Source organism: Arvicanthis niloticus, chromosome 6 (genome assembly GCF_011762505.2).
Source record: "Arvicanthis niloticus isolate mArvNil1 chromosome 6, mArvNil1.pat.X, whole genome shotgun sequence".
NCBI lineage: Eukaryota > Metazoa > Chordata > Mammalia > Rodentia > Muridae > Arvicanthis > Arvicanthis niloticus.
In genome coordinates, this window is record NC_047663.1 from 50,715,707 (window position 1) to 50,743,070 (window position 27,364).

The following is a 27,364-nucleotide window of genomic DNA, read 5'->3' on the forward strand; positions in this document are numbered from 1 at the left end:
ATAGTAGCTGTCTAGAAAATGGTCCATTTCATCCAGATTTTCCAGTTTTTTGAGTATAGGCTTTTCTAGTAAGATCTGATGATTTTTTTTAATTTCCTCAGTTTCTGTTGTTATGTCTCCCTTTTCAGTTCTGATTTTATTAATTTTGATACTGTCTCTTGCCCTCTGGTTAGTCTGGCTAAGGGTTTATCTATCTTGTTGTTTTTCCCAAAGAACCAGCTCCTGGTTTTCTTGATACTTCGTATAGTTCTTTTTGTTTCTACTTGGTTGATTTCAGCCCTGAGTTTGATTATCTCCTAAGGTCTACTCCTCTTGGATGTATTTGCTTCTTTTTGTTCTAGAGCTTTCAGGTGTGCTGTCAAGCTGCTAGTGTATGTTCTCTCCAGTTTCTTTTTGTAGGCACTTAGAGCTATGAGTTTTCCTCTTAGTACTGCTTTCATTATGTCCCATAAGTTTTGGTGTGATGTGCCTTCATTTTCATTACATTCAAAATTCTTTATTTCTCCCTTGACCAAATTATCATTGAATAGAGAGTGTTGTTCAGTTTCCACGTTTATGTGGGCTTTTCACTGTTTTTGTTATTATTGAAAACCAGCTTTAGTCTTTGAGGATCTGATAGGATGTAAGGGATAATTTCAGTCTCTTTGTATCTGTTGAAGCCTGTTTTGTGACCAATTATATGGTCTATTTTGGAGAAGGTACCATGAGGTGCTGAGAAAATGTATATTTTTTTGTTTTAGGATGAAATATTCTATAGATATCTATTAAATCCATTTGGTTCATAATTTCTGTTAGTGTCACTGTGTCTCTGTTTAGTTTCTGTTTCCATGATCTATCCATTGCTAAGAGTGGAGTGTTGAAGTCCCCCACTATTATTGTGTGAAGTGCAATGTGTGCTTTGAGCTTTAGTAAGGTTTCTTTTATGAATGTGGGTGCCCTTGCATTTGGAGCATAGATATTCTGAATTAAAAGTTCATTCATCTTGGTGGATTTTTCCTTTGATGAGTATAAAGTGTCTTTCCTTATCTTTTTTGATAACTTTTGGTTGAAAGTCGATTTTATTCATTATTAGAATGGCTACTCCAGTTTGTTTCTTGGGACCATTTGCTTGGAAAATTGTTTTCCACCCTTTTACTCGGAGGTAGTGTCTGTCTTTGTCACTGAGGTGCGTTTCCTGTATGCAGCAAAATGATGGGTCCTGTTTGCCTATCCAGTCCATTTATTGGGGAATTGAGTCCATTGATACTAAAAGATATTAAGGAAAAGTAATTGTTGCTTCCTGTTATTTTTGTTATTAGAGATTAAATTATGTTTGTGTGGCTATTTTTGTTTTAGTTTGTTGGAAGATTTACTTTCTTGCTTTTTCTAGGTTGTAGTTTCCCCCCTTGTGTTGGAGTTATTTTTGTTATTAGAGATTAAATTATGTTTGTGTGGCTATTTTTGTTTTAGTTTGTTGGAAGATTTACTTTCTTGCTTTTTCTAGGTTGTAGTTTCCCCCCTTGTGTTGGAGTTTTCCATCTATTATCCTTTGTAGGGCTGGATTTGTGGAAAGATATTGTGTATCTTGTCATGGAATATCTTGGTTTCTCCATCTATATTAATTGGCAGATTTGCTGGGTATAGTAGCCTGCGCTGGCATTTGTGTTCCCTTAGGGTCTGTATGATATCAGTCCAGCATCTTCTGGCTTTTATAGTCTCTGGTAAGAAGTCTGGTGTAGTTCTTATAGCTCTGCCTTTATATGTTACTTGACTTTTTCCCTTACTGCTTTTAATATTCTTTCTTTGTTTTGTGCATTTGATGTTTTGATTATTATGTGACAGGAGGAGTTTCTTTTTTGGTCTAGTCTATTTGGAGTTCTGTGGGCTTCTTGTGTGTTCATGGGCATCTCTTTCTTTAGGTTAGGAAAGTTTTCTTCTATAATTTTGTTGAAGATATTTACTGGCCCTTTAAGTTGGAAATCTTCACTCTTATCTATACCTATTATCCTTAGGTTTGGTCTTCTCATTGTGTTCTGGATTTCCTGGATGTTTTGGGTTAGGAGCTTTTTGCATTTTGCATTTTCTTTGACAATTGTGTCAATGTTTACCATGGTATCCTCTGCACATGAGATTCTCTCTTCTACCTTTATATTCTGTTGGTGATGCTTGCATCTATGACGCCTGATCCCTTTCCTAGGTTTTTTATCTCCAGGGTAGCCTCCCTTAGCAATTTCTTTATTGTTTCTAGTTCTATTTTTAGATCATGGATGGTTTTGTTCAATTCCTTTATCTGTTTGGTTGTGTTTTCTTATAATTCTTTAAGGGATTTTTGTGTTTCCTCTTTAAGGGCTTCTGTTTACCTGTGTTCTCCTGTATTTTTTATGGGTGTTATTTATGTCCTTCTTAAAGTCCTCTATCATCACCATGAGATGTGATTGTAAACATGAATCTTGCTTTTCCAGCATGATGGGGTATCCAGGACTTGCTATGGTGGGAGAACTGGGTTCTGATGATGCCAGGTAACCTTGGTTTCTATTCTTGCTCATGTACTTGGGCTTGCCTTTCTATATCTGGTTATCTCTAGTGCTATCTGCACTCACTGTCTCTGACTGGAGCCTGTCTCTTCTGTCACTCAGTACACATCATCCATCCATCTTCTTGTGTCAGAACTCCTCAGAGTCCAGCTGTGTCTATGATCCTGTGATCCTGAGATCCTGGTTGAAAGAGCTCCTGGGATTCAGGCTGCCTCTGGGATCCTGAAATCCTATGATACTGGGCGTGTTAGAGCTCCTGAGATCCCAGCTTCCTCTGAGTGTTGTGGGATTGGGTGGAGAGCTATGATCCTGGGCATGTTAGAGCTCCAGCTTCCTCAACTGCTCTGAGTACAGTGGTTCCTCTACAATGAATAGGATGTGGTGTCTTCATGGGAGCAGACCAGCTACGAGTCTGCCCCAGCAAAAAGGACCGAGCAGAGGGAGCAGAAGGTGAGTAGTATTTGGGAGGGCAGAGTTTTGGTGGATGATGTGTATCGAGTGAGCCTGGCTCCCAGCTGCAGCTCTGGAGCATTGGGTTGTGAGGGAGGATTTTAACCGATGCTCTGAGTACAGTGGTTCCTCTAGGATAGGTCAGGGTATGGTGTCTTCATGGGAGCAGACCAGCTAGGAGTCTGCCCCAGCAAAAAGGCTGAACATTTCCTTAAGTGTTTCTCAGTCATTCCAGATTCTTCTATTAAGAATTCTGTTTAGCTGGGCAGTGGTGGCACATGCCTTTAATCCCAGCACTTGGGAGGCAGAGGCAGGTGGATTTCTGAGTTTGAGGCCAGCCTGGTCTACAAAGTGAGTTCCAGAACAGCCAGGACTACACAGAGAAACCCTGTCTTAAAAAAAAAAGAATTCTGTTTAACTCTGTACCCCATTTTTTAAACTGGGTTATTTGGGTTGCTAGTCTTAACTTCTTGAGTTCTTTATAAATTTGGGGTATTAGCAATCTGTCAGATGTAGGGCTAGTGAAGAGTCACTCCCAATCTGTAGGCTTCCATTTTGTACTATTGACAGTGTCCTTTGCCTTACAGAAGATGAAGTCCTGATTATATCAGGATTGTTGATCCTAGAGCCTGAGCCATTGGTGTTCTTTTTAGGAAGTTGTCTCTTGTACCAATGAGTTCAAGGCTATTCCCTGCTTTCTGTTCTATTAGATTTAATGTATCTGGTTTTATGTTGAGGTCTTTGATCCAGTTAAACTTGAGTTTTGTGCAGGGTGGTGGATATAGCTCTATTTGCATTCTACATGCAGACATCCAGTTGGACCAGCACCATTTGTTGAAGATGCTCTCTCTTTTCTATTATATGATTTTGGCTTCTTAGTCAAGAAATCAAGTGTCCATAGGCGTGTGAGTTTATTTCTGGGTCTTCGATTCTATTTCATTGGTCAACCTCTTCTGTTCCTATACAAATACCACGCAGTTTTTTATTACTGTTGCTCAGTTGTACAGCTTTAGGTCAAGGATGTTGATTTGTCAGAAGTTCATTTATTGTTCAGGATTGTTTTAGCTCCTGGAGTTTGTTTGTTTGCTTGCTTGCTTTTCCATATAAAGTTTAGAATTGCTCTGTCAAGGTCTGTAAAGAATTGTGTTGTAAGTTTGATGGGTATTGCATTAAATCTCTGCTTTTGGTAAGATGCCCATTTTCACTATGTTAATCTATCGATCCACAAGCATGGGAGATCTTGCCATCTTCTGATATCTTCCTCAATTCATGGTATTCCAATTTTCCTGGATGTTTTGTGTCAGTACTTCTTTTAGATTTGATATTTTCTTTCACCGATGTATCAATTTCTTCTATTGTATCCTCTACTCCTAGTATTCTCTATCCCATCCCTTATATTCTGTTGGTTATGCTTGCTCTGTTGTTTCTGTTCACTTCCCTAGGTTTTACATCTCCAGGATTTCCTCAGATAGTGTTTTCTTTATTGCTTCTATTGCCATTTTCAGGTCTTGAATAGTTTTGTCTTTCCTTCACTTGCTTAATTATATTTTTTCTATTTCTTTAAGGTATTTATTTGCTTTCTCTTTAAAGATTTCTACCTGTTTTATTATATTTTCTTGTATTTCTTTAAGGGATTTATTCATTTCCTCTTTAAAGGCCTCTATCATCTTTTGAGGATTGGCTTTAAGCTTATTTTCTTGTGCTTGGTAGTGTTAGGGTATCCAGGGCTTGCTCCAATAGCTGCACTCTGAAGGTGACATATTCCCTTGGCTTTTATTGACTGTGTTCTTTTGAGGGCCTTTAGCCATCTGGATGGCTTTAGTTCCTGGTAAATAGTAAATATTGTTGTAGTAAATATTGGGAAGAGGACTAACCTCGGTGGTCCTGGTGTGGCAGGCATCTGGTGGGCATCCTTGGTCTGTATGGTTCCTGATAAGCAGGTCTGATGAAAGTGGGCTCAGAGGTGGTAGAGAGATGGAGGTCCACTGGGGAGAACATGCTCAGAGCAGCTGGGGTACCCCAGAGGACTCAGTGTGCCAGGAAGATGGGTCTGGGAAGGGAATCTATTCTGTATAGTTCAGGATCTACTGGTCTGCTTTCATTTGTTACCAGGTCTCCTCTATCCATTCTGATCAAACACACATTTCCAGAGCAGAAATGTCTGGTAGAGACAAGAATTCACTGGCCTCCTGCTTGGAATAACAGAAGAGAGTCTTGATGCAGTAACAGCATAAACTGCTCAGAGAAGCAAGCAGTATCTGAGGACGGCATCACTATGGGAGAATCTCAGTCCAGACATGAAAAAATCACAAAGGAGACTCAGCATGGAGATCAACAGGATGTCTGCTTTGCCTTTGAAACAATGAGCCAGATGCAGATGGAGACCAAAGACCAGCACTCTTTGCTAGGTAAGTACACCAAGAACCCCAACCCATCACTCAGTGACCCCTTTATAACCACTGAGCCCTCCTGCCAAGGTTTCCATGAGCAGGCTAACCTCATGTCAGAAGAGTTCATGGGCTCCAGGAGAGGCTGGAACAGGAAGGCTTTCAGAAAGCCCTAACTGAACTCTAGAGAACACTCTGCTCTACAGAAGTGGGAGGGCTCAGATTCCCATGTGGTACTTACAGAACCCTGGAAGGAGCACCCTAAAGCTGTAGTGGGGAGAGTCAGGCTTGCAGAAGGACTCTGAGAAGGCTGACATAGGATCGTGAGGTCAGGTTTGAGAAGAAAAATTAGTGACACCAATGTTACAAGCCCAGGCTTTGGAGCTGGGCAGAGGCAGACTCCAGCCCTTCTCAATGTGTATATCTGAGAAATGGGAAGGTTAAAAAAAACTGTCTCCCTGGGCTGTGGGAGTAAAGTGATAATCCATGTCAAATATTAAACAGAGTCCAATAGTTAATAAATGTTCAAAAAATTAGGGGCAAACCCATGCAATTGCTGCTACTGTTGTGGTTTGCAACCCTGTGGGAAAGAAACTCGGAGCCACACATGGGGAAGCTGAGGCTCAGAGAGGAATAGAGATTCACAAAGAGGACTAGAGTAGACCCAGGAGAGGTGTGTGAACTTCATGGTCCCAGAGCAGGACTTTTTCTCAGCAGCACCTGTGAAGGCCTCACTGTCCCCCATGTGACCATGGAGAAGGTTATGAGGGTAAGCATGGAGGGCCCCAGCAGTTCTCCCTGCCTCTTACTCGTATCTTTCTGACCAACACACAACCACTGTCTCCTTCCCATAGGACGTCTCCAATCCCTTCTCAGATGGCCAAGCACATCCAATGACATGTCCCTTATCCACCACATCTATGGAAAACAGCAGACCTCAGATCATGAGTCAAGGAGACGCTCTCTTCTGTCAAAAAAGGATCATGTTAACTGGGAAACTGACAAGTCTGAATGTAGAAGCAAAGGTAAGCTAAGCTGAGAGCGATGGATGGGATTTCCGGAACATAAATGTGGCTCTTCAAACGTGCACCTCCACTTATATGGGGACTGGAACACTGAACTTGTTTCTAAGGGCAGAGCAGCGTGGTGGAGTGCTAAGAGTCACGGGCTAGAAGTGATCCTGCAGGCTCTGCAGAGCTGAAGTTGCATTTACAGGTAGGGAAACTGGAACCTATGAGGGACAGCAGTGGCCTAGCCCTACTGTCACACAGAGCTCAGCTCAGAATCTGAGTGGGCACTGAAGATCCTGGGATTCAGGGAGGTCCTGAATCTCCAAGGTTTGTCTATTGAAATGGACCTGAGAAGAGGGTATGCTCCTGCCTCAGCTTCAACAAGTTTCTTCTACTGAGTTCCCTTAATTCATTGCACTTACACAGACAATGCCCTTGCCTCCTCCTCTTCTCAAGGATCAAGGTAGCCATCTCTCTCTAGGGCACAAGGTCTAGAGAGGGGTTAACTTGTTCAAGATCTCAGTGCATAGAGACAGACTTGGGGCTGGGATCTAAAGCAATCAGTGCCTAAGGAGTGACTTTCTCCTCCTCCATTCACTGCTGCTCTGTGTAAGTCCTGCCTACACCCAGCCCTCATCTTTCCTTCAACATTCATTCTTCCCACCCAACATTAAGCTGGAAGAGCCTGAGTTCGAGGACAACCTCAGGTACATAGTGAGATCCTATAAAAAAATGTATTAACCAAGGGGGAGCAAGGGACTGTAGAAGTAAGGGGAAGGGAGGGGGGACAGTAATTGCGATGTAAAGTAAATAAAGAAAAAAGTTATTAGCCAAGAGTATTGGTGGCTTGTTGGTGACTTATCATGTTATTGTGATGGAAGCAGTTTATACAGAAAAGGCTCACAGATCATGAATGGCCCATCAGGGCACAAAGGCCAGAGAATCAATGACTGACACAGCTAGTCATGAGTGTTTAGTTGGAAACAGAGACAGATGAATGCTGCTGTTCAGATCAATTTCCCTTTTCATTCAGTGCAGAATTCTAGCACTAGGAATGGTGACACCTACAAATAGGGTGGACCTACCTCAGTTACCCTAACCTATCCTTCACAAACCTTCCCAGGGACATTTGTGCAGGGCGTTTCTAGATCATGTGACATTGACAATGCTAGCCCTGACATCATCTCACAGGATTATTAAAGAGTTCAGAGTGTAAGTGTCCATAGCCCAGTGGGAGTTTGGTAACTAGATGCTTCCTCCCCATCCTGTCTCACTGGGAGAGCCTATGCACTCCTTCACCAAGCTTTTCCAGGCCCAACCCACCAGGCCTTGAGTTTTCAGGCCAACTTACACAATCTTCTAACATCAGAGGGGGTGACTGAAGACTGGAAACCTCAATCCAACCCATCCCTAGCAGTCAAGAAGAAACAAGTTGACTTCTAACTGAAAGTTTAAACTCACTGCTCTAGTGACATGAGCTCCTTAAGGTGACACGGAGCCCAAGAACTGGAGAAACCTAGACAGCACCTTATGAATCCTGCCCTGGAGTCTCACTGTTGGGCCTAACCAGTGCTCCCAAGAGGTCCTTGGAATTAAGGATACTGTCTTCCATCATAAGAATACAGCTTGACTTTCTGAGCAGGGAACTGGCAAACAGGAGAATCCATTTCCACAGGATTCCTTATCGCTCATGTGGCTAAGGTGTCATCAGGAATTTCCTGAGCACACCGCTCATGCCAGGCCCCATGCCAGGGCTTCACTTATATCACACTCACACTTAAATCTCTCTTACAGCCAGCCTTGAGGGAGAGATTATTATTGTCCCACCTTGGGGAAAAGAGGAGCAAGGCTTAGAGAGATAAGTCTAAAAGTTGAAGAACTGTAGCTTTGCCTTCACTGTCATGAGTCATAAGCATTTTTGTAAAAATTATTAATTGATTGGACTAATTCTTTTTTAATTTTTATGTATTCTTCTCTCTTAAAACACTTTCTGGCCACAGCCTCCTCAGACTCCACTCCCTCCCCCCACCCCGAGTTCCCCTTCACACCTGCCCATTTCCCCCAGATCTGGTCCTCCTCCATTTCCCTTCAGAAAAGAATAAGCTTCCCAGAAATATCAACTAAACACATCATAAAAAGATGCAAAAAGAGTAGGCTAAAACCATCATATCAAGACTGGACAAGGAAACCCAATAGGAATAGCAGCTTCCCAAAAGCAAACAAAAGATACCTCCCACTATTAGAGGTGTTGGAAAAACACCAGGCTAAACCTCTGCATGAATGCAGAGGACCAGACACATGCCCATGCAGGCCCCATAACTTCCACTTCTGTCTTTGAGAGCCCTTATGAGCCCTGCTTAGTTGTGTTCCATGGGCTGTGTTCTTCAGATGTCCTTAACCCCTCAAGCTCCTACCATTTTTTTCTTTTCAAGGAGTTCCCCAAGCTCCACTAGAAATCCTGCACCTGCAGTCTCACTACTGGGTCATGGCACTGCTCCCAAGAGGCCCTTGGAATTAAGGGCAGTGTCTTCGCCTTTATGTTTGCCTGTGGGACTCCGCGTGTTTTCCCATCAGCTTCAGGAAGAAGACTCTCTGATGATGATGGAGCTAGGCACAAATCTCTGAGTACAGCAGAATATTGTTAGGAATCATTTCATTGACATTTCATTGTGGTGAAGTCATGTTTGTTTCTACCCTAGGTCTCTGGGCCATCAAGCTTCTAGTTCCTGGCCATCCAGGCCCTGTAGGTGTGGGCTCTCTCTTGTGACTAGCACCTCAAGTTAGAACAGTCAGTCATTGGCCACTCCCACAAAAATATTTTGCATGGAGGTCAAAGGTTTTGCGGGTGGTTTGGTTTCCCAGTCCCACAACTGGAAATCTTGCCTAGTTACAGAAAATGAAAAGTGCAGGCTCCATATCCACCAATACTAGGAAACCAATTAATTCCTCTGGCTTCCTCTGTCTGGCTTCATATCAGTCTGATGACTTAACTCTATGGCATTTTAGACCTTCCCATCAGACCCACAATATCAGGACTTGCAGAAGAATGTTGTCATGACTGTACTGGTGGGTCCAATAGGATCTGTCAGGAAGAGAAAGCCACTCCACCGTCTGTAATCTCCCCAACTACTCTATGGCCTCCAACAGGGAGAGACCACAGCCCCCAAATTATAGATAGGAAAGATGAGCTCAGTGAAGCTAGTAGATCAATTCATAGGCTAAATGAGGACAGAGTTATGCCTGTGAACTCACCCTTTACTCTCGGCCTCAAGAGCAAGTCTTGTACAGGGTAAGAAACTGATAAATATCTGAAGTGTGAATGATGCTTCACACAGTATTATACATCACATGATCACCTGAACTAGAATCTTCTACTCTAAAACTCACATTTTCTGCACTTCGCTGCTCAAAATAAATCAGTGCCCATAGCCTGTATGCTATACAGCTTACACAAATGCCTAACTTGATCCTGAAGTTGAAGGATCAAAGAAATGTAAAAAGGAATGAAGATAGAATGGAAGGAAGATAGGAGGTAAGAAACAAATGAAGGGAAGGAAGAAAAAGAAAGGAGGAAATGAAGGGAAAGGAAAGGAAAGATTAAATGAACAGACAACCCTAATATGAACATTTCTGCTTAATCTTTCTCTCTTTTATTCAGGGAACATTCCAATAATATATGAGAAGCAAGGAGAGACTATTTGCCCCATACAGTCCTTCAAAAAGTATTTGCTCCAAAATTTCACAAGGCTACTTCTCCTACGAAAATTGTGCCCAAGAGGCTCAGAGAACTTGGTCAGGAAAAGCTGGCATTCATGTGTACCAGAAGAAGGAGGACATATGATTGAGATCCAAGACTTATTTAATCCAAGCTTAGATACCCAGAAAGAGCCTCGATTAGTCATAGTAGAGGGTGCTGCAGGGATTGGCAAGTCAACACTGGCTAGGCATGTGAGGAGAGCCTGGAAGGAAGGCCAGCTCTACAGGGATCGCTTCCAGCATGTCTTCTTCTTCAGCTGCAGAGAGCTGGCCCAGTGCAAGCAGCTGAGTCTGGCTGAGCTCATAGCACAAGGCCAGGAAGTGCCCACAGCTCCCATCAGTCAGATCCTGTCTCACCCTGAGAAGCTGCTCTTCATCCTCGATGGCATAGATGAGCCAGCATGGGTCTTGGAGGAGCAGAATCCTGAGCTATGTCTACACTGGAGTCAAACACAGCCTGTGCACACTCTGCTGGGAAGTTTACTAGGGGAATCCATCCTTCCTGAGGCTTCCTTCCTGCTCACAGCTCGGACCACAGCTCTGCAGAAGATCATTCCTTCCTTGAAGCAGCCATGTTGGGTGGAAGTCCTGGGGTTCTCTGAGTTTGAACGGAAGGTCTATTTCTACAAATACTTTGCAGAAGAAGGAGCTGCAATTATAGATTTTAGTTTAATTGAATCAAACCCAGTGCTCCTGACCCTGTGTGAGGTTCCCTGGGTGTGCTGGCTGGTCTGCACTTGCCTGAAAAAGCAGATGGAGCAGGGTGGAGACCTCTCCCTGACCTCACAGACCACCACAGCCCTCTGCCTGAAATACCTTTCCCTGATAATCCCAGGTCAGCACGTGAGGATCCAGCTCAGAGCCCTCTGCTCACTGGCTGCTGAGGGGATCTGCCAAAGAAGGACCCTGTTCAGTGAAAGTGACCTCTGTAACCAAGGGTTAGCACAGGATGCCATTGCCACTTTCCTGAAGATTGGCATCCTTCAAAGGCAGCCCAGCTCTCTGAGCTACAGCTTTGCCCACTTGTGTCTCCAGGAGTTCTTGACAGCGATGTTCTACATCTTGGAGGATAGTGAGGAAAGACATAATGATATGGAAAATGACAGAATTTTGGAAACACTGGTAGAATGGTATGGAAGACAAAACCTGTGTAAAGTACCCACTGTGCGCTTTATATTTGGTCTTTTTAATAAACAGGGAATGAGAGAAATGGAAAAGATCTTTGGCTGCAAGCCTCCTTGGAAGACAAAGTTTAAGCTGCTATGGAGAACCATAGGGTACCTACCCTATCAACTTCATCATCTGGGTTTGTTCCACTGTCTGTATGAGAACTGGGAAGAGGAGCTCCTGACAGATGTGATGTATAGTTTTCACGTAACAAAGCCTGACTCAAATTCCATGGAAGCCATATTGGTCCAGACAAACATGAATCACCTGGTGGTACAGACAGACATGGAGCTCATGGCTGTCACTTTCTGCCTTAAGTTCTGCTATCAGGTGACGACTCTTCAGCTGAACAGAAAAGGGCCGCAGGGACATGAGTTGACGCCCCCCAGGATGGTCCTGTGAGTATTCAGACTCAGCCCTCTCTCCAGACGCCCTGTGGACGCCATGAGCCACGTGTTCTGAGAACCAGCAGCACTCTCAGCTGGTTCACGGGCAGCGGGGTACAGGTCATCAGTGACATCTAACTGCGAAATCTGACCACCTCTCTCTATTCACCTCTGGGTGTTTGATCATAGGATGGGGCTATGAACTTGTCTCTCCCTATGCCTTATTGAGGAATACCCAGCTTCTCTGATTCAAATCATCTTCATCCTTCACAGGATTCCAACGGCTACAGTTACTGATCCTCCCTCTTAACATGCGTTCTCTCTGAAAATAAGCTCATTCCTGCAGGCATCATCCCCTATCCCCACAACAGTAACTTGGCCCTGAAATATTTTCCCATCACCTAAGAATGAATATGCATGAGAGTCCCTATGTTTTTATTGCCCAGATGATATCTATATGTGCCAATGAAGGCAGCCTGGCCCTGGTACTCACCTGAAAGGCTCCCTAACTTTCTGCCAATCCCAGCAGCAATGTACACTTCTTCCGAGGTTTGCTAACAGTGCACAGTATGGATTACTTAGTATCAGTATGTTTTCGTCCCTCTACATGATTCACACCATAATCATTACATACTTATTTACACAAGCCCCTAACAATCAATCACAAGAGGAGAAATGCAATTGCTGTCCAAAGAGCACAGAAACTGTGAGAGAAGACAGCAAACACTCTAATTACATAGGGAGTGACTCTTGCAATGATCAGGCACATGCCAGGTATCAGGGAAGGGAGTGTTTACTTAAGTGGAAAGATTCTCAGGGGTAGTAATGTGTTATTTAAGTCTTCTGTTTTTACATGTCAAAACTTTGTCTCCTAATAATCTGAGCTGGAAGAGCTGGTAATCTTCTCTTTCTTCTATTTCTATTATTCTTAGGTTTGGTCTTTTCATAGCATCCCAAATTTCCTGGATGTTTTGTGTCAGAAACTTTTTAGATGTAACATTTTCTTTGACTGATATATCAATTTTTTCTATAGTTTCTTCTACACCTATACAAGAGATAGAAGGTTCTCTCTTCTATCTCTTGTATTCATTGGTGGTGCTTACATCTGTAACTTCTGTTCTCTTAGCTAGGTTTTCCATCTCCAGAATTGCCTCCGTTTGTGTTTTCTTTATTGGTTCTATATTTTTTATTTTATATTTTATTTATATCTCAGATGCCATCCCCTTTCCCCATTTCCCCTCCCTAGAAAACCCCTATCCCATGCCCCCTTTTCCTTTTTGCTTTTATACATTTTTTAAATGTTAATCAAAGGCTTTATAAGTTTGGTAATGCTCAATCAGAAGTGTAACCCAATATCCAACCTAGATATATAAACTATCTTTGACTGGTGGAGACACGTGAACATCTGCCTCCATGCCCCCCCCTTTCTCTCTCTTTCTCTCTCTCATCACCTAGCTTCTCCTCTCCTTCTTCTCCTCCTCTCCTTACTCCTTCTTTTCCTCTCAGTACTCCTCCCACCTTAGCTCCTCCTACATATCACCCTTCCTGTAAAAATAAAACTTTTCTCTCAAAATGCAATTAGAGCATAATTGTTCCTAATTGTACCAGTGAGGTACAAGGTAGTCCTAATACCCAGTCCATCGTTTTGTTGACTAACCAGAACCTCTGTCATCTTTCCTAACCAAAACACTTAGTTTTGAACCTAGCTTTTTTCTTGGCTTTAGAATGAATGTCAGCTGAAAACCATTTACTCAGATCTTTTCTCTCAAAGTAAATAGCCAGGATTGGCTATGAGACTATAGGTCTTCAACCCCATCAGAAATCCAGAATGACTGAGTTAACTGAAATTATGGGAAGCACTAAGCATAGCTTCTAAAACTTAGCCAATTTATAGAGACCGCTGAACACCTGGAAAGCCCCTATACTACCGAACATTGGAGCATCAAATCTTCAGCCTTCTGGCCCAGAATCATCTGACAGACCTAGTGATGCAGAATTATTAAGGGCTGATTACTCTGTCTAGGCAGATATAATCAGTCGACTATTCTGCAAGTGTCCTTTTCTGGACAGTAATTTGTCTGTTAGATGGAAAGAGGCAATTCTTGCCTAGTGGCTGTCTCACCACAACTGGAGTAACTCCAAGGAATTGGTTCTATTTTCATTTTCAGGTTTTGAACAGTTTTGTTTATTTTCTTCGCCTGTTTGATTGTATTTTCCTGTATTTTTAAGAGATTTATAAATTCCCTCTTTATAAGCCTCTATCATCTTCCTAACATTGGATTAAAGGTCATGTTCTCATACTTCAACTGTATTAAGGTATCCAGGACTTGCTGTAGCAGGATTGATGGGCTCTGTTGATGACATTTCCCTTGCTCTTGTTGATTGTGTTCTTAAACTTTAGCCCTCTATGTTTTGTCATTAGTATAGGATTAGGCGCTGATTTCTGAGTTTATCTTTATGGGTTTAGGGTTTTATATTGTTTTTTTCTTGGTTTCTGTTTTCTCTCTGTCTTCTGGCCTGAGTGGTCTGGAGTTCTTGTGACTAGTGAGGATTCAGGTCCAATAGGGTGACTCCCCAGGAGTTTGTGTGCCCTGTATGGCCTCCAGGGTTTAGTGTAATAACCTTGCCTCTGGGGTACCTAGTACCAGTGTGGCCTGGGGTCCTTGGTGTCACAGTGGCCTATGGGAAAACAGGCAGATTTGTGGGCCAGAAAAATAGAGTCTGGGATGGAGTGTAGTTTAAGGGTGTTGGATGTGTTTTAAGGAGGCTTGGCAGGCAAGTGCTTGAAACAGTGTCTACCTGGTTATCTCTGGTGCCTGCAGGCATCTGGGAATGCAGTCAGACTTGTGGGAATAAAAATGGAGGGCAGATGACAGGGTGAACTTTAACACTGTTGGGTGTGCTTTAGGGAGATTTGGCTAACATGGCATTTGTGGGAATGAGGAAGTGCTGGGTTTTATCTGACTGGACCTGAGGCCTACAGGCGTCTGGGAATACAGGCAAATTTGTGAACCAGAAAATGAAGTACAGAGTCAAGGCTTTGAAATATAAAAACCTGTTCCCAGTGACATACTTTCCACCACAAAGACCACACCACACCTCCTAAGCCTCCACTAGGAGCATCATGAGTTGAACAAACCATTCAAATGTCCATGACTCTGAATGACATCTCTCAAAACACCACATCCAGCGAGCACATGACCCTGGCTTTGATCCACAGCAAAAAGGCAAAATTGTGTTAGACCCTTTAATCTATTCTCTGTGTACTTTTCTATAAGGATCTGAATCACATTTTATCTATTATCTTATATTCACATTTGTTTTCTTAATGAATCAAGGCTGCCTTCTCCTAGACCTAAATGTCTAGTGCAGTGTCATACTCAATAGCCTTATGAAAATACCTACACAGAAAAACTTGGCCAATTGGATTATGGTTATAAAAAGTCTTAAAGGGCTTGAGTGGATGTTGTTGAGAAGTATAGACCTTCAGAATTCTGAGGCTGTGCAAAGCCAGAGGCCAGATAAGGAAAGAGGAACCAGGAACACCAGCTTGCTTGAAAAGCACACTGCCCTTAGGACTCTGTGGACAACCCCATCAGAAAGTGAAAAGCTTCAGCTGCTAGTAAGAAAATAAAATAGAAAGAACACGTCAGCCAGACAAAGCAGGGAGGTAAACAAGAGGCCATTGCACACTAGGGAAACAGTTCCAAGGCAGAATTGGCAACACCAAAGGCAAAGGGAAAAAACAGCTCAGGAAATTAAGGCATCAAAGATGGCAGGGAGAGCAATTTCTCTGTGTGAGGCTCATAATGGCACCTCATGTTTTTTAAATAATGCAGTCTGGATTTCCATGTTCATTTGGTGTAAATACTGACCAAGCATCAAAACTGCCATCCTTTGTGGGCTGGGGGAGCAGTTCAGACAGTAGGAGCACTGGCTGCTCATCCAGAAGATGTGAAGCTGTTCCCAGCACCCACACCCGATAGCTAACACCACCTTTGACTACAGTCCCAGATGATCCCAGGCATAGCTTCTCACCTCTGCTGGCTCCTACATCCATATAGGGCACAGAAAAGCAGGCATAAAAAATCATACCCATAAAGTAAAAAAAAAAAAAAAGTAGATAAATATTTTTTAAAACATCATTCTTTGAAGTTTAGTATTTGGTTTCTCTAACATTTCTTTTGTGTTGTAATATTGGAGGCAGGGGGATAGAATCCTACTTTTTTTTTTTTTCAATCAAAGTTGCCTACTTTGAATCTATGTTTTGGGAGGTGGGTTTTTTTTTTTTTTTTTTTTTTGAGTTGTTGTCCTGTTTTGTTTGTAGTGCTGGGGATCCAGTGTTGCACAGATCAAGCAGGGAGCTGCTCTTGGTGTTTATAGATTACTCTAGCCTAGAATTCACCATTCCCACACCAAGTAAACGTTGTTGCTGACATTAAAGAATAAAGGAATGCACTACCATTGTGGGCTGATCTCTCTCTCTCTCTCTCTCTCTCTCTCTCTCTCTCTCTCTCTCTCTGTGTGTGTGTGTGTGTGTGTGTGTGTGTGTGTGTGTGTGTGTGTGTGTGTTCTCTCTCCTTTCCCACTGGTCTTCTATCCTTGGAAGGATACAAGGACCATGTGAACCAACACAGCTGTAGTATAGTGTGTGTGATCATGCTTATCATACCTTCACAGAGTCATTCCCAATAGCCTCTCCTGGGCTCTCTTCCTACACACCTTTCCAGCTTTTCTTCATGACTCGAGAAATCTACTCCAAATGGAAAGCAGGTGCACTCACTTCAAAGAGAAGAAGCCCATCTGAATTTCCAAGGTCCTACTTTGTGTCAGGTCATGAGCTGAGCACTATAGATTACAAAGAAAAGATGCAAGTCATTTGTTCACACCCTTGGGACACCTAGACTGAGTCAGAAACAAATGCACAAAATGAGCACACGGCATGCTATCCTAAAGGACATAGGTAAGAAACAACCCAGAGCAGAGAATACAGAATTTGGAGCAAAAGAACATGTAGAAGGCTAGTGGATTCTTGGGGTGGCATACCAGTGCCTGGGGCTCCAGTAGATAGAAACTCAGTCTACTATGTGGGGCTGTGCACAGACCATGCACACACAAGTCATACCCCTCTGCTACCTCTTTCTCCCCTCAGGTGCAGGTGGACCCCAATCACTGATGCCAGTTGGAAGATTTTCTTCTTCAATCTTAAATTCACAAGAAACCTGGAGGAGCTGGACCTAAGTGGAAATCCACTGAGTTACTCTGCAGTGCAAAGTCTCTGTACAACCCTTAGATACCCTGACTGCCAACTAAAGACCTTATGGTGAGTCTGGCCTGGGTTCTCCCTTGAAGCAGGGGTAGATGGGAGGAGACTAAAGGCAAAGGATGCCTGGGGTGAGGCTTTGTATTTATCAAGTATTCACTGAACTCACTTTACCACACTCATAACAGATGCCAGATTTGTAAAAATAATCAAATAGGATTCTGTTCTTGGGTATCATGAAAGACTGCATTCATCAAGAAATCCCACTAGCTAATGATAACACTAGACTCATGAGGGCTTCAGTGGAGCACACTTTCTGAGGACATGGCTAAAGCAGAAGTGAAGAATACAGAGGCAAAGGGAAACCTGAGGGGAGAAAGATCCAGGTCCAAGAAATGGCATCTCCCTGTTTCCTGCCACCCTCTTCCCTCGTAAGAAGCCTTCCATTTCTGTTTCTATGGACTCTGTTGTTATTAAGATTTCACATATTGCAGAGGGCGTGGGGCCCTCTGCGCTCTCTGTCTACCTGCGAGTTCGAATCCCGCTGCATCCCGTTTGTCTCCTCCCGCATCTCATGGGGGGGAAAAAAAAGTTTAAAAGCTGGTCAGTGGTGGTGCACGCCTTTAATCCCAGCACTTGGGAGGCAGAGGCAGGTGGATTTCTGAGTTCGAGGCCAGCCTGGTCTACAGAGTGAGTTCCAGAACAGCCAGGACTACACAGAGAAACCCTGTCTCAAAAAACCAAAAAAAAAAAAAAAAGTGAGATCATGCTCTTTGGGGGGGGGAGGGGAGGGTCTGGCAAATTTCACATCACATGGCTCAGGAAATATACCAGTGAGCTGTCCTGGCCCCCTTGGGGCTCTTCCATGTCCAATGGTAGCAGAACAGTGGTCCAGACCTGTACCCATTGCTCCTGCATCTCAGCTGTGGGAAGCATGGAATTATCTACCTAGGCCAGAAAAAAATCACAACAGAGAGCTAAGCACTGCCAGCACAGCAAGCCAGGGCTCACAAACCGAGACCTGAGCTACACTGACAGTGAGCATCTCCCATGCAGGCTTATCAACTGTGGCCTCACATCCACACACTGCAAAGACCTGGCCCCAGCACTCTGTGCCTGTTCCAGCCTGATAGAGCTTGACCTGCAGCTGAACGACCTGGGTGATGATGGTGTGAGGCTGTTGTGTGATGAACTCAGGAATCCTGCTTGCAAACTCAGCAACCTGTGGTAAGCCCTAAGATTCATTTCTGGACAGAAGGAGAGGAAGGGACATTGGTGGGTTTCCAGATAACAAGGCAGGGAGAAGAAAACAGAAAGATAACACATAGTTAGCCTAGCTTACACCTGTGATTGGGCAAGTCATGCTCATCCCTAAAACTGTTTCTTTGTGTATTAAATGGAATGTAATACCTTTTCTATGGATATGTAATGTATATGAGATATTACATATGAAATGGCATACAATATGTATATATGTGTAAAACAAAGATAATACTAGATAGATAGCTGGGCATGGTAGACACACATATATTAGCATGGCTTATAGCCTAAGGGACTCCAATGTTTGCTTTCCTCTAAAAGAGTGCTGCAATCATTTATTCATTCATTAATTCATGTATGCATGCATTCATATCAGGTTCTTTGTGTGCAGAGAATTGGTGCAGGTCATAGGAAAATAAGCAGAAAAAAAAGTGAATCTGTCCTCTGAGTTATGTGGAAAGAGACAGAAACCCATCAGCTTTTGACTCTGTATTGAGGAGCAGCTGAACGCTGTTCGGTCAACAAATACTATGAGAGTGTAATTCTGTGAGAAGCATAATTTTACTGAATGGTCCAAGAGATATCTCTGAGGCATTAAGGAGAAAGAGACCTTGGTCAGCCAACATGAGGCCAACAGCTTAGACAAAGGCAGAGTGGGGGAAAGGCCCTGGAACAAACAGGGGCTGGAAACACAGAAGGTTGAGTATAGATGCCTGAGATAGTTTTCAGTACCTGGAGCTACACTATTCCTCCTGGCCTAGAGATCCATGAAAGCTAAGAAAACCTTCAAACTACAGCCCTGCAGACATGCATCCTTCTCCACACAGCCCTTTCATGCTGTCTCTAAGCTGCTCCTTCTCCTGTCCCTCCACTTCCCCAGCACAAGTCCAGAGTTTCTAGAGGAACACTTCCCAGGGGTTGCTGGCCAGTGCCCTTCATGAGCTCAGAGAACCACAGTGACTCTGTACCCCTGTACCCAGATCCTGCTGGTTCTTCCAGCCAACAGGAAAAGTCAGGCAAGCCTGTGCCCTGGGACTTCACTCTGTCTGACCTTCTGCTGCAACTCTCAAACCTGAAGGAGCAGTTGGGCAGTGAAGCCCAAATTATTTCCTCCCTTCTGGTATCTGAAACAGGCCCAGTTGCTTGGCACATTTTCAGCTATGATTGCTACTCACACACTGAAGAGCTGAACCAGGACTGGCCTCCACTACAAGTCTGCCTTCCAGACAACTCAGTTACATGTGAATTCCTAGCTGACTCCTCTGACCTCAAGGGCTCCATCACCAAGAGAGCATCTTGTGAAGCAGGATGGTATCATTACACAGCCTCCCAGAGAGGAGGAGCCTTTCCCCTCCTGCCCTGTCTGTGCCTCCCAGCAGGCAGAGTGGGAGTGATGTACCCATGCTTAGGAACTGAGGACTCTGAAACCCAGAGAAGTCAGGCACTACTCTAACTCCATCAGCAACCCTGGAACCTGAGGATCATAAGAATGGACCAGCAGACCTTGGTAGTGGCTTCTATGTAAGGACAAAGTTTCCTTCCTTAGTGCTAAAGGAATGGATCGGGGAGGTGAGAATGGAACCAAGGCTCTTTCCTTCAAGGAGAATTTCCATGAAACCTTGCATCCCGGCACTACGTGTTCTCCTTGAAGAGCTGCCCAGAATCCCTTTGGGGATATGTACATGACCTCCAGCCACTGGGAATGCTGATAGCTACAGAGGTGCCCTTTGATGACTGTCCCCTCTCTAGGACAGTCTGTTTCCAATGAGTGGCCTTTAGAGATGAAGTATAAAGGGTCAGCTCCTCATTTCTTCTCTGGAATATTCCAAAGGTCCTCTTCTTGTATTCAGATCTCCCTGAACACTGACCAAGTCCCACTGAGACTGCCTTATGGACACATCTCCTTCTTTTCATCTCTCTCTCTCTCTCTCTCTCTCTCTCTCTCTCTCTCTCTATCTCTCTCTGTCCTGATTTTTGATCAAGGATAAGATTGAATGAACCTCCTCATTAGCTCCATCTCTATCCACAGACAACAGAGTCCAGGGTCAATACTGGACTCTGATTTCTCAGGATCCAGTGAAGGATCCCAGAAGAAACAACCCCCTCTTGTGCTTGCAGGCTGGACCAGGCTTCTCTCAGTGACCAGATGATTATAGAGCTCAGGGCCCTGACAGCAGAGAATCCAATGCTGTTCATCTCCAGCACATGGTAAGGGGAGCAGGGGGGGAGAAAGAATTCCCTCTGGTCAATTCTGGCCCTATGTGACTAGTTCGAAGCTGAGAGGTGGAGAAAGGGTCCTGAGGCAGAAAAGACATGCACAGACTGGAAGAAACAAGGAAACCAGAGCAGAGAAGTTGAAGAAGTGTTCTGTATGTAGGGAGGTTGTATGATTTTTTTAAGAAAAATAGAATCATATAATATGCCTACTTAAGCTCTTCCATCAGAGAATAAATTATGAAAGGGTGAGTTAGTGGAGAATCCTCTGGGAACAGCAACTGTGATGACAATAGCTACCAGTAAAGCCAGACCACTGGAACAATGAAAGTAAAGCCACAGTGAAGAAAAATGTAGAGAAACGCTTAGAGCACAAAATACACTCTGTGTATCAGTCTTTCAACTCTAATGCTCAGACAGACACATACACAAATACACAAATGAGAATGTGCATGATCCACCACACATGCATGCACACACACACACTCATGCCAACGTGCACGCACATGTGTGCACACACACACATGCACACTACTATGGGTTATGAAGCCTAAAGGAAAGAAAAGTCCATTTCCACCCCCCAGGGACTATGCTAAAGCCTGATTTTTGGCACATTTTAGTTCATGGCCATGAATCCCATCTGTTCTCAAGTTTGTAGCTTCTGTGCCTCATGTGAAATGGAGGGACCTCTAGACATGGGAGGGTCATCCATTCATTGAATGACGGTGCCTAAAGAAACACTGTGCATCATACAACTGAGGGCACATCTGTGAATAAGGCAGACATGGCCCAACATTTATCACCTCTATCCAGAAAAGAGGGAACAACTGTCCACATAATTGTACCCAGAGAGTCTGTGAGTGCAATGGTGGTCTGTCTGACCTCATCCAAAGCTGAGGTGAGCTGTGGTGACCACTCAAAGATAGGAAATGTGGGAAAGGCCAAGAAGAAGAAAACATCAGGCCTGGACTCTAAGGAGGCAGAGAGAGCAGCTCCTTGGAAAGAGAGAGAAAACCATTTATGGAGTCCATCAGCTCTGCTTCACCATCACCTGAGAGACCCACAAAAATGCAGGTTCTCAGGCCCCACTTCATCTCCGCTAACTTAGACTTTCAGATAGGGCAGCTTCCTTCAATGAGATTTCTGATTTAGCAGGCTATCCAGGTGCATTTGAACATAGTATTTGAGAGTCACTGGTCTAGAGGTCAGTAAGCAGGAAAGGGTGGTAGAGGAGGCCCTGGAGGGGACAGGGTCTACAGCAAGAATAGTGGACCATGCCAAGAAACTTCTGTTTCTTCCCAGAGGCAATGAGAGGCATTTCAGGGCCTCAGCCATGAAGTGGCATCCTCTCCCATGTTTTATGGTCAGCTACTGTGCAGAAAATGTGCTGGAAGGGACCACATCAGAAGCAGGGACACCTGTCAGAGAATGCTCAGGACACTGCTCACTCTGTCCCAGGACTAGGATGCAGGCTTTGTGGGTGTAGAGCAGAGAACAGAAGGGAGGGGATAGTTAGAAGGTATTGTATATAGGTGATTGGCATTCACAGTGAGTGATTGTTTTCTGGCTATAGCACAATGTCTGACACTGGGCACCACGTATAAAGAACAGAGACTATTCATTGCAGTTATGGATATAAGGAAGGGCAAAGACATGGACTCTGCATCTAGAGAAGCCTTTCTTGCTCTTCCATCTGATTTCACAACAGGGAATGTTGAGAGCAAGAAATTAAATTAGCTTTTGGATCAATCTGTTCAGAGCACAGGAATCTACCTCTGTGACGATGCTATTGACCCCTTCATGAAGGCAAAGAGCTCATGATTTCATTTTGTCTGACCCTTCCTTCATCCTATGAGCACTGTAACATTGCATTGGGGATTAACTTTCTAATGTGTGAAAACTGGGGAACACATTCATATAAAGCAAAGGAGGGATTGAGATTATACTGGTTCTGGCACCATGGATGCACAAGAGGATGGGGCCTTCATACATTTGTGGCTCAGAGAAGAAGCATGGGACAGAGTTAAAATCCAGATGGGTTGGATTTTGTGTGGAGATATTGTGCACATATCCCTGGCATTCCTTATTTTTCCTGACATCTGAGGGAAAATATGTCTATGTGTAGGAAGCCATATGTAATGGTCCCCACTGAGAACATGGATGAAGAAGAAGTGGGTGGTAGCCCAACCTCATTCAAGAAGGAGCGACAACAGTCAGGTATGTGAAGGGATCAGACCCGCAGCAGGTGAGTATAGGTTGCAAGAGCATCTGTAGAGGAAGTCATCATTTCATTTTTTTAATTTTTTCGAATTTTGTATATAAGTACTATATTAACATCATTTCTGCCCCTCCTTCTAGTCACTCCAACTCCTCCTGTGTTCCATCCACAAACTCTCAAATTCATGACCTCTTCTTTAATATTGTCATTAAAATATGTGTGTTTACACTTATGTATACGTATGTATATATAAATACCTGATGGGTCCATTTACTGTTGGTCATGTATATAAGTTCGAGGGTGACCACTTAGGATTGGAAAACCTATGTGGTAACCCTTGCTTGGGAAGACTGATGTTACCTGTTTCTTACTAGTTGTTAAGTGCCTATATCTCTTCACTTAAGGGTGGGGCAATATGAGATTTCTCTCATTCACATTAGCATGCAACTACTGTTGTCATTGAGTAGATCTTGTTGAGCCAGTGATATTGGTGAGGTTTCATGGGTGCACATTCCCTGTACCATACAGAAAACATTATCTGTAATAAATGTTCTGAAAGTGGTCATCATTTCTATCCCATCTCTGAAGCTGAACAGCACAACCTCACCATATACAAGATCCCCACCCCTTGCAAGACCTTCCACACCTAGAACCCAGAGGGAGAATTACTTCCTTCTTTCTCAGCCTTGGAGGCTACTGCTGCCCCTCTCTCAAGTCTTAGCTTGTATCAGGCTCTGCTCCATGGTTCCCTCTCTATAGCCTAGGACTCAGCTCCCTATCCCTGCTCATCCATTTTTTGAGTTGGGCTCTGTTCTCAGCATACCCACTTGAGACATGCTAGGAAGAAAGAAAACACAAAGGCTGGCTTAGGATCAGTATGGCAGGATGGCTGCTCACAAAGCACAATGTAAAGAAAAATTTTAAAAATCTCTCTCTCTCTCTCTCTCTCTCTCTCTCTCTCTCTCTCTCTCTCTCTCTCTCACACACACACACACACACACACACACACGTGTGTGTGTGTGTGTGTGTGTGAGCATGTGTGTATGCAGGTAGCCCAAGGACGAGTGATACAGACTGCTGATGCACTTCCTCATAAGGCCTAAGCTGGTCAACCTAGACAAGGGTTCAGGCATGAAACATTACTGGGGAAATCAGGAAAGATGAGACTGGACAACACAGAGTGAACACTGTTGGGCCTCTTCTGCAGGAGGGCTGCTCATAACTTGTACCATTAAAGAACTTTTATTCATGCTCTCCTGTCTCTCTAGTAGATAAACCCATGGAAACTCTGGGAACTGATGATGACTTCTGGGGCCCAACAGGACCTGTGGCTACTGAGGTGGTTGACAGAGAGAGGAACCTGTACCGGTGAGTGAGCTTTGCCTGGCAAAGACTGGCTTTTCACAGTCTACTTTCCATAAGGGATCCACACAGATAGAAATGCCCCCCTCCCCAGTCTCTACCATGGCTTCTCCTTCCTTTACCAATGCAGGAAGTTAGGCCAGGACTGCAATAAAAATTTGGAGCTGTTATAAAAACAGGGGTCTTCTTCAAAACTTTTCAAAAATTTATAAAACAGAAGACCACACCTACTTCCCTGTTCAGTTCCTCAGATTCATCAACCACTTCCAATTTGTTTCAACTATGCTAATTCTTCCTTTGTCAACACTGTCACAGTATTGTCAGTCTATCACAGTAAGTATTGTACAGCTGTCACAGTATTATAAGTCCACAACACCATGTGATTTCACCCACAATAATTTCACTAAGCATCCCACATGATTAGAATAGGACCTTGTCTTCCAAACCAGCACACCACTAGCACATCAACTGTGCTGACTTGAGTCTGTCATTTCACCTAAAAAGTCTGTGCTCAGCTTCACTCATTATCTGAAATGTGGTCTTCTGGTGATTATTTTATTCCTGGTGTACATAGCATCCCTCCCCTCATTACATTCGGGTTTTCCTGTCCTTAGATTCACCTTAAATCTCTGAGCTCTCTGCACTCCTGCTTCACTAACAACCATTGTGGGCCAAGAACCATTGAAACTGAGAACATGGCCATATGTACGGCAGCCCTATCCTCCTCAGAGCTCTGCACTGGGTCTGCACACAACAGATGAGTAGTACAGATATGAACTGGTGTCTGCTTCTCCTCTTCCAGAGTTCAATTGCCCATGGCTGGTTCCTACAACTGTCCCAGCACAGGACTCCACTTTGTGGTGACAAGGGCAGTGACAATTGAGATTGAATTCTGTTCCTGGAGCCAATACCTGGACAAGACTCCCTTGCAACACAGTCACATGGTGGTTGGACCTCTGTTTGACATCAAGGCTGAGCAAGGAGCTGTGACTGCTGTCTACCTCCCTCATTTTGTGTTCCTCCAAGGTAACCAAGGGAAGCTTTAGGAGGAGGATGGTAGTAATGGATGGACTTGACAGGCCATGGAGGAACTAAAGGATGGTGGGTAATAAAGAAGAGTTTCAAGGTTTCCTTAATGAGGCAGAGCAGTTTACAGAGGTGGACAATGATATGTTTTGTCATCCCTTCCTGTCTGATGTATCTTCTTTGAAGCACATGTCTCCCAGCCTTTATTTCTGTTTCACCAGAAGGTATTCCTAATTAGACAGTGATGTCCTCAGTAGTAATATTAACTGGTGATTATAAATTACTCATTAAAAACTATGCCCCTCAAGGTGTACTGTTTCTGCTCAGATGGAAGGGCACCCTGGAACTTGGAAGCTCAGGAACCATTCAACCCTGAGGGGAGATGGTATCCCAATGGAAGGTCATCCTGAGACATGGGAGCTCACACAGCTCTGAGAAGAAGCCTCCTCAGCAGAGGCATTGCAGCTCCCAGGGAAGGGTCTCCCCAGCTGAGCTGAGGAGCTCAGAAGCCTCCTTCTCCTCATAGCCCTACAGCTTACCTGGGCAGCCTAGTAGTGCTGGCCCTGGTCAAGGGGAGTGGGTGTGCCAGCCATGAGCACCCAGTGATGGAGAACTAGCACCGCGACCCATCTGCAATCAGGTACCACAGGCCAGGAGAAGGAGAGATCCCCTCTGCCCTCTTGCCCCTCACCATCTGAGGCAGACCAGATATCCAACCACAGGGTCATGAGAATAGGCTCATTAGCAAGAACCACATCAAGTTGACAAGTGACATTAATCTTCACAGTTCTGACCACTGTCAACTTCATACCCAAGCACATCACTTTAAATCATAACTATCTAATCTCTGTCTCTGAAATTTCAGTTTCATCTCATCATGAAAAATACAATCTTGTTTTGAAGGTCCCATTAGAACTTAATAATTTTAAGAGTTTAAACGTCTGCATCTAAACAGAGATGCAAGGCAATGTCTGTGAGCTCCTATGAAATAAAAAACAAGGTACATACTTCCAACATATAATGGCACAGAATAAACACGGATGTTCCAACATGGAAGATCCGGGAATAACAAGGAATTCTCAGCCCACAGCAAGACAAAACACCATCATAAACACGAAATTCTGCAGTTTTGTGTCCAGCTATGGAGCTCATGGTGTCAGTCACTGGACTCACTCTTACGTACCTCCACCCCTCCAGTTCTGCACATGAAGCACAGATAGCCTTTCTCTCAGGCCACCACTCTACTCTTTTCCTACAACTCTCTTCGGCAATAGAAACTGGGATTCTGGCTTTTCTATGTCCTAGGATTTCTATTGCCTCTTAGGCTTCCCTTTCAAAAGTTCACAGAATGACCTGTTAGGACGTCCTTGCAGGATCTTTGACTCAGACACACTGCCTGGCCTCAGCTGCTATCTGAAGCTGTGCATCTTGACTCAATGAAACCCCTCAGTACAGCATCTTTCAAGCATAAAAAAACCTACAGAGATGATACTGCCAAGTTCTACTAACAGCTTTGAGATGTGGCCACATCTTAAAGTACCATGATACTTCAGATAGCTGTATGATATACTGACCATAGGAAAAGACTTACTTAAGATTTTGAAACAGAAAAACCATCAGTTAGGGCTTTCTTCATTTAAATATATTTAGTTCTTCACAAGATGAAGCCTATAGAGTAAGATTTCGCCCTCAAGACACCTTTCCTATTGCGATAGTACAATACAACTTTCTCTTCTGTGATGATGGTCTCTAACAATTACATTTAGAATGTTCATTGTCAAGAAACTTCTCCTGCCAAATTAGTTCCCTTATATTTAAATTCATCTTCACTCACATTCAAGGCATTAAAACAAAAAATCCATATTCTTGACCAACCTGTAGCATGAATAGATTCTTTCATTAAATTTCCCAATAAAAACCTTTCTATTCTCTGGAACTTCATGAGCTGGCTTCCACTGCCTGTCTTGGCATTCTTGTCTTTCCTGCATTCACCATGACATCACCATAAGCTCTGCTCTCAGGATAGAGTATTTCCAGTCCAAAGATTCAAATTCTTCAATATTTTATCCACAAAACAGTTCCAAAGGCCTAAGAAACACTTGATCTGGCTTTTTTTTTTTTTTAGCAACAACCCAACCTCTGATATCAACTCTCTGTCCATGTTACTTTACTCTTGACTCAAAAAAAAAACTGACCAAAGAAACTCAGGAGAGAATACATTTATTTATTTTGCCTCACAGTTCAAAGGTAAAGTCAGTTCATCATGACATGAAAGTCTAACATGGAAGTGGAGTACCTGGTAAACTTGCATCAACAAATAGTGAGCCAAAAGCAGTGAATGATTGTGTTCAT

General features: G+C 43.7%; 1 protein-coding gene across 2 annotated transcripts in view; it reads left to right on the plus strand.

Moving 5' to 3' along the window:
* Positions 1–27,364, plus strand: part of LOC117710287 (NACHT, LRR and PYD domains-containing protein 1a-like) — a 63,839-nt gene that overhangs the window by 10,250 nt on the left and 26,225 nt on the right. The window contains exons 2-10 of one of the 2 annotated variants that reach the window (XM_034505033.2): positions 5,076–5,371; positions 6,205–6,375; positions 10,019–11,681; positions 16,822–16,992; positions 17,989–18,159; positions 20,311–20,400; positions 22,532–22,623; positions 23,893–23,992; positions 24,789–25,012. In XM_034505033.2, the coding sequence (XP_034360924.1) occupies positions 5,239–5,371; positions 6,205–6,375; positions 10,019–11,681; positions 16,822–16,992; positions 17,989–18,159; positions 20,311–20,400; positions 22,532–22,623; positions 23,893–23,992; positions 24,789–25,012 (2,815 nt within the window). In that variant the 5' untranslated portion in view covers positions 5,076–5,238. The remainder of the gene's footprint in view (positions 1–5,075; positions 5,372–6,204; positions 6,376–10,018; positions 11,682–16,821; positions 16,993–17,988; positions 18,160–20,310; positions 20,401–22,531; positions 22,624–23,892; positions 23,993–24,788; positions 25,013–27,364) is intronic. The other variant, XM_076936412.1, reaches the window with a different exon arrangement.